Below are 7,279 nucleotides of genomic sequence, written 5' to 3'. Positions count from 1 at the left end.
CTCAGTGGATAACAGATTATTAATGGCCAAGAAGTGTATGTGTAGTGCTATAATCATCAGGATTACTTCATGTGTGTATATTTGGCTTCGAGTAGGGCACTTTGTGTAAGTGGTAGTGGGGTGTGTGTGTGTGTGTGTGTGTGTGTGTGTGTGTGTGCGCGCGTGCACGTGTGTGGATGTTACTGGCTCCCTTCCCAACTGGTCTGCTAACATGCCATCTTGGATGAGCAGGTTTAATGAGCTAATCATAGCAGTGGCAGCGCACCCAAAAGTTAATTGCAGTGCCAAATAAATGTTAATCGTCACACCTCCAACCCAGTGTGCTTGTACTTACCTTCCTCTGAGCCAAGCAGGAGTTAAAAACAACCTGTTAAACCATTAAACCTACTGCAGCTATTGCTATAAAACCTGTTAGAAATTCTTATGGGTGTTAAGGGTGTACTCCAGCAAGTTGGTGTCGCACTTCCACACAGTTGGAGACTTGTAGAGACAGATTTAAAAATGAATGGACATGGATGAAGCAGAGGTTGAAACTTTTTAGTCCCTGTGACACATAATTCTGGATCCTACTTATCCCATAATGCTGTAAAAGAAAAAACAGACCCTTAAACTCAAAGGTAACAGAGCCCAAGAAGCAGTTTCATTTTGTAGTTTCATCTGATACTGGTGACGTTTTGTCTTGTACTGAAATGACTCTCTTGATAGATCATACTAGAATTACAGCCAGAGTTTTTGTTTACAAGCAGATACAAATTCACAACTGTGTGTGTGTGTGTGTGTGTGTGTGTGTGTGTGTGGGGGGGGGGGGGGGGGGGGGTTACAAATGCTGGTGAATGAGTGTGTAATTGTGTTTGCTTTCCTCTGTTTGTGTTTCCTGGGGCCATACATGTCTGTGCATGTGTAGGAGAGTGAGCGAGGGAGCTCCATAATATGATGACGACCTCCATCATCTGACATAATCAGGGTGAATCAGTGAGCGCTGAGTTACATAAGCAGATGCTTGTCCTAACCTCACCCTCCCCCAGATTAGAAACACTGCACTCAACTGCCAGAAACCTGCTGCTCACGGCCTCCAGGCATGAGGTCTGATATGATGACAGAGGACTGCCACCTAAAGGCCAAAGGCTGGCAGTGCACATTGTGTTTGTGTGTTCCAGATGTATTCTGTGGATGGAGTCATACAGGGAAAAAAGCAAACATTTTAATTGTGCTTTATGCAGACCATAAAGCCTCTCAGCACACCACTTCAAATGTTGAATGATGCAATCGTGTTTAATGATCTGCACACAGGGCTTCACACTGTGGTGGTGGTATCGTGTCATTGTTAAGCTGCCTGAGTAAATCATGTCATGCTTTACAGCATTGGAGGCCTTTATTACAATTATGACAATGAAAACAATAATTAAAAGACTTTAAAGCACTCTTTGGAGCATATAAAAACATTGTACAATAACATAGTAATCTCCTGTCGATATAAAAGATTATGTTAATAAATATGTTGCTCATTTTTAGATGATTATAAACAACTAAGAAAGCGGCAGATTATTTACAGTTTTGAATTCTGCTGGATGACAGAGACAAAAGCATATATGTTTTTTCTTGTTAAATTAAAATTCCCCAAAACAGACAAACATAAAGTTTGGTGACAAATATACATAACTTTGCATTTACTGTATAATCACATAGTATACCTTATGGCTTGTTTGCATTACAATCGAACGGAAATCAGGCAAAGATGTCGGATCATGTCAGCACTAACAGAGCTAAGCATTATTACCAAGCAGTCATGACTCTGTTCAGCGTGCCATAAGATCCTACAGGATATACTGCTGTGTATTGTGTTATAACCCACATTACACACATTTATTGGTAGGTCTTTTGTTAGTGTTAGTGTTTGCTGTTGACGTGCCCACAGTGTGTACAGTGTTTGTCTAAGTGGCCCTTATTGCTGAAAGTGCTCTAACTTTACATTATGAGTTGTGCTGGTCCTCACAAAGTACTCAGAGAGATCGGCCCACTCATTTTTAGCCAAGAGCCAGCACCCCACTGTGGAAGTCTGAGTCACCAAGGTTATGACTGATGGATTTCCAAGTAATCGGCAAGGTTCACTGTCACATTAAAGGGAAACAAACAGGCAAGTGTGTTTACTGATTTTGGGGAGTACTGCTGCAGCTTAGCAGACCTCTGTATCCTGCTCCACAACACACCCCAATGTCCAACAGAACTGTTGGTGTCTGAATTGCATTGTGGGTAATGTAGGCTACGTTTTTTGAAGTATACTAAAAACAGACAAGCACATCAAACTACTCCCCCCATGCAGTGCTTTGTGATGCAATTCTGCCACCGGACGTTCTGTTCATGGTCTAACTCTACAAGTATAGTTCATCTTAGCACTGAGAACATGTTAGTTAAGTTAGTTGTTAGTTAATATCTGAGGTCACTTAGTCCCAAAGTCATCTGTTCAGTGAGCTGATTTTAGTTAGAGTCAGTTCAAATCATGATAAGTCTTCCTCCGTTTGATTCCTTTGTTTAAGTGGCAGTGGTGTGTGTGTGTGGGCTGCACAGTGGAGCAGCAGGTAGTGCGCGTGCCTCACAGCAAGAAGGTCGCCAGTTCGATTCCCGGGTCGGGCCTTTCTGTGTGAAGTTTGCATGTTCCTCCCGTGCATGCGTGGGTTCTCTCCGGGCACTCCAGCTTCTTCCCACAGACCAAAAACATGCTCATTAGGTTGATTGGTAACTATAAATTCCCCTAAGTGTGAGCGTGAATGGTTGTCTGTGAATATGTTGCCCGGCTGGCGACCGGTCCAGGGTGTACCCTGCCTCTCGCCCATCGACAGCTGAGATAGGCTCCAGCCCCCCCGCAACCCCGAAAGGGATAAGCGGCATAGAAAATGGATGGATGGATGGATGGATGGTGTGTGTGTGTGTGTGTGTGTGTGTGTGTGTGTGTGTGTGTGTGTGTGTGTGTGTGTGTACATGCGAGCATTAGGTGTGTCTCTTCATGTGCAGAGCCAGGTGGTCAGAGCGGGAGAAGGCCCTCTGACACAGCAGGCACTCGTAGGGTTTTTGGCCCGTGTGCTTGCGGTAGTGACGCGTCAGCTCATCTGAGCGGGCAAATTTCCAGCTGCAGCCCTCCCACGAACAGTGATAAGGCTTTTCCCCTGAAGAGTAAACAATAACACAGATGGTAAATACCAAACAAATGCATGAAATCATATCTTGAGACCAATGGTGACGGACGGACAGACGGACAGAGTCACCTGGCATACCTGTGTGGGTGCGCAGGTGAGCTTTCAGGTGTGAGCTCTTGGTGTAGGTCTTGCTGCATCCAGGGTAATCACAGCTGTGGATGGCGGGCCTCTTTTTCCCTGTAGGTCTTCGCCCACGCTTCCCCTCCACTCCACCAGGGGGCAGCTGTGGTCCAACCAGCAGGGGCTGCTGGTGAAGGGGCAGATGACCAGTGGCCTGGCCTTGGCTGTAGTCACAGAAAAGGCTGGCATTGTGGTTAAAGTGTGGCATGTAGCTGTAATGTCGAGGGTCAGAGGTCACAGCTTGAGGTGGTATGAACCTGCTGTCGGGGAAGGTGACCATGGAGGGGTGTTGCAAGGGATAGTAAGGGTTAAAGTCACAAGATGAGACTTTACTGAGGTTTCCTCTGCCGTGCCTCTCCACGCTGCCTCCCTGGGGGAAGCCAAACTGATCTACATTGGGTAGACTGGGGAATGAAGTCACACTTGTTTGGTCATCTATGTAACCATGGTGGTACAGCTCTGGCTGGACCGACATCGTGGTTTCAGCAGGGGCCAGGAGGTCCGCCATGAGGCTGCCATTGTTCATCTGCAGATGCTCCTGTCCTGGTTGGTCCTTAAACATGGCCGCCTCTTGGTAGGCGCTGTTTTGGTCTAACTGTGGGAGCCGCTGCTCATTGTTATCCAATGAGGGGTTGAGATCAGACGATGGGCTGCTCCAGTCAGACAGCAGGAACTCAATGTCCCAGGATGCCTGGCTGTCATCGTCCAGGAACTCCTCTGTCATTTGCTGGGAGACATGCAGCTGCTTAGAGCTGCTTGGTGACAGTTTGTTACTTAAAGAGTCCAGAGGGAGAGAGCCAGTGTCAGACTTCCACACCTGCATGGTGATGAAGAGCAGTGAGAGGTGATGAGAGATTCCTTCACATTGCTTTTGAATTTCAAGGACAGGTTTATGGTTTTTTAAATTTGTCTTAAAATAATACTTGCATGTCCATATGTAGCATTATTGGCTGCTGGAATTGTTCCCTCTGTCCATACTGGCTGTAAAGAGGTTCCTTCCTAATACATGTTCACTGTAAGTGCTGGTTTGTTTCAGTTCCTCAGCCATGGCTTAGCAAGCAGACAGCGTGGAAACACCAAAAAGTTATACAAAAAAGAGAGCCACTTCAAAAGCTACAGCTCAGGCTGCTGAAACATTATTGTCATTAGATTTCAGGTGAACTTTAGAAGTCATTTCACGCAGAATCAGGACTGTCGTGCCCCCCCTCATTTGCATCATATTTACTTTAGGAGGGGATCAAATTGCAGCCAGTATGGACAGAACATTTACAGCGACCAATAGCTCCACATATGGGCATGTCAGACAGTCTTGAAAAAATGTAAACCTATCTTTGAAGACATGAATTTAATCAGTACATAAACTACCATGTTGCATTTTTTTTTCTACATTACATTAGCAGACACTTTTGTTCACAGCAGCTCAGCATAAGTTTATTAAACAAGGAACAAGAGCAAGATTTCATCACAAGTTGGAAGCATTCCTCTCAAACATCAATTCAAAGCACTTCAGTGCCGCAGTAGAAGAGCAAGAGTTCTTAAGAACTTTGTTAACAGGATACAAAGTCAGTCTCTGATGCACCTGCTTAAGAAATACTGCAAGTGCACGTCTTTCATTAACACATCTTTCATTAACTTGTTAGAACGAAGGAAAGTTTATAAGACTAATGCTTGCGGCAGGTGGGATGTAAAAGTTATATGAGACACAATAGTCACTTCAACATTAAGTGAAATAAAGACTCATTTATCTGAGGGATCCGTACAATAGTAAAGATCATACTCAGATATGAAATTACCCTTATTACTCTGGTTTTAGCTGTCCACTCTTCAGGTAAGAAAACAGGCAGCAGTGGACATATTCAGCTGTCACTGTGTAGGAATCAGGAGTGAAGTGAACCGTAAGTGTACTTACTTTCATATTGTCGCTGGAGTGAGCGAGGTTGGAGAAGGAGCTGAAGGAAGGGAGCACGGCCTGTGTAACAGCCATCAAGCACTGTGACATGGACAGCGACTGACTCTGGTAGCAGCAAAAGTGAAGTTTTTCTTTTCTTTTCTTCTCTTTTCTGATTGTTTATACGACCATCTCACCCTCAGCTAACAGAAAGTCAAACCCAGGCTCAGCAGGCCCGTCATCCCAGTTAGAGTCCACTCAGTGCTAAAAGGCTGCAGAAGCAGGTTCTTAAAGCTGTCTCCTTTTCTTCATTCCTCCACTGCTATCTCTCCCTCCTCTCTCTTGTCTATCTCTGTCAGCTGCGAGTCTAACTTCAAATCTCTCTTTTTCATGTAGGTTTCGACCGTTAGGAGGTGGAGCGTGAGTGTGAGTTACTTAGCCGGCTCCTCGTCTTTATCGCTTCAGATTGTTCATTTACAATCACTTAAAAACTACCTCACCTCCAACTCAGTCTTCCTGTTCTATGAAAAAAACTGAGCAGCACCAAGCTTATACATCACCAAAAAGCATTAACTTATCGAATGAATCATTCTTATGTACCAGGACCTAAATATTAATGCTAAGCCGAAATCATCTTTTCAGTGTGAGTACTTTACTGAATCATTTGCCCAGAATCTTATTATGACCAACCACATCTATAAAAATAAATAAACTTCATTAACTACTGAAACTTGTGGACTGGCTACTTTTTAAGTTGATTTGGACAAGGTGCTTTGTACCTCATGCAGGTTAAATAATTCAAAGTAATTTGTACAAATGATCCTGTAGCTTCAAAGGTGATGAACATTCAAACATTAATATGGATTTATTTTGAATAGATTGCAAATAATGATTTTTCAAGTCAATCACCCCATCTGGGTTTTTTTTTTTGGCATCGGGGGATGTGAAAGTAAAGCTAACTTTAGGCAAATTTATTTCTATACTGTACAAAGATAGAGGTAATTCAAAATGCTCTACATAAAGAAAGAAAAACAGGAATTATACATTAAAGCATATTTCAAATATAATGAACAAGATAAACAAAATAGGATAAGATAAAAATAAAATACCAATAGACAAAAATATAGATGAGAGTACAGGTATTGTGCAGTTACAGTTCTGTAAAAGTTAGCCTCAAATTCATATGCAACTTTATACACATGAAATAGATTTCTACTTTCACTCACACAGCAGGATCTAAACTGAACAAAACAACCCAAGGAGAGTTCCTTTGAGACAAAACAGGCAGGAAGTGTTAAACTCAGGTGTATGTAAAATAAAATAACCTAAAAATAGTGGTATTTGATTAGCCTTGATTATTAAAGAGGAAATTCACAGCAATAATAAATAGAATCTAAAGATGGATAAAGGATAAAGCAATTATTAAGTTCAAGTTCGAGCTCTATTAGTCGCCTGCTCATTATCTGGACAATGGCAGTGAAATGTGGTCCTGCTGTGCTCTCCCCCAACATTGTGCAAAGAGACACATATGAAAAGAGCTGAAACAGGATAGAGGAGTAAAATGTAAAACAGTGCAAAATGTACTAAATGTAAGCAAAGACACAGTGCACAGATGTAATGTAACTGCAAGTAATAAAAAAAAGAAAAATAGCATCTAAATGTTCATTAAATTGTGCCATTATTCAAGCCACTAGCACTGCAGAGTACTGCAGAGTGATGTTTTTCACTGACCAGTAAACAGCTCGTGTCCGGCCTCTATCTAAAAAAGCATGCTTTGGCACAGAGTGTGTTGGTGCATGTGCGGTGAATAACATGTCTGAATGTGTATAATGTTCCATCACAGAGACATCTCAGTGGATTTCTCTGTGATCTTTTATTACGGAGCTGCACACACACACACACACACACACACACACACACACACACACACACACACACACACACACACACACACACACACACACACACACACACACACACTGGTTGGTCTCTGTCCTCTCAGTGAGGACATGTGGCTGTGACTTCTGAGAAGACCTGTGTGTGAAAGGTGATTATAGTCTGGCTGCTGGTTATCTGCTGA

At 43.0% G+C, this 7,279-nt stretch overlaps 1 protein-coding gene across 1 annotated transcript; it reads right to left on the bottom strand.

The window, feature by feature from the left end:
* Nucleotides 1–1,348: 1,348 nt before the first annotated feature.
* klf1 (Kruppel like factor 1 (erythroid)) lies at nt 1,349–5,562 on the bottom strand. Its single transcript, XM_070985122.1, has 3 exons — nt 5,221–5,562; nt 3,270–4,128; nt 1,349–3,161 (listed from the first exon to the last, which is right to left on the bottom strand). Exons 1-3 carry the CDS (start codon nt 5,308–5,310, stop codon nt 2,986–2,988), a joined length of 1,125 nt encoding a protein of 374 aa, XP_070841223.1. The 5' UTR covers nt 5,311–5,562; the 3' UTR covers nt 1,349–2,985.
* Between the last annotated feature and the right edge of the window lie 1,717 nt (nt 5,563–7,279).

This window comes from Chaetodon trifascialis, chromosome 2 (genome assembly GCF_039877785.1).
Source record: "Chaetodon trifascialis isolate fChaTrf1 chromosome 2, fChaTrf1.hap1, whole genome shotgun sequence".
Lineage (NCBI taxonomy): Eukaryota > Metazoa > Chordata > Actinopteri > Chaetodontiformes > Chaetodontidae > Chaetodon > Chaetodon trifascialis.
This window is presented reverse-complemented; position numbering and strand designations above follow the sequence as displayed.

What these genes read in the sequence shown, in the direction of transcription:
- klf1 (XM_070985122.1), bottom strand. Translation starts at nt 5,310, where the DNA reads ATGTCACAGTGCTTGATGGCTGTTACACAGGCCGTGCTCCCTTCCTTC. An exon ending in ACTCCAGCGACAATATGAAA is followed by an intron (nt 4,129 to 5,220) that starts GTAAGTACACTT and finishes ATCACCATGCAG; the next exon opens with GTGTGGAAGTCTGACACTGG. An exon ending in TCACCTGCGCACCCACACAG is followed by an intron (nt 3,162 to 3,269) that starts GTATGCCAGGTG and finishes TTTACTCTTCAG; the next exon opens with GGGAAAAGCCTTATCACTGT.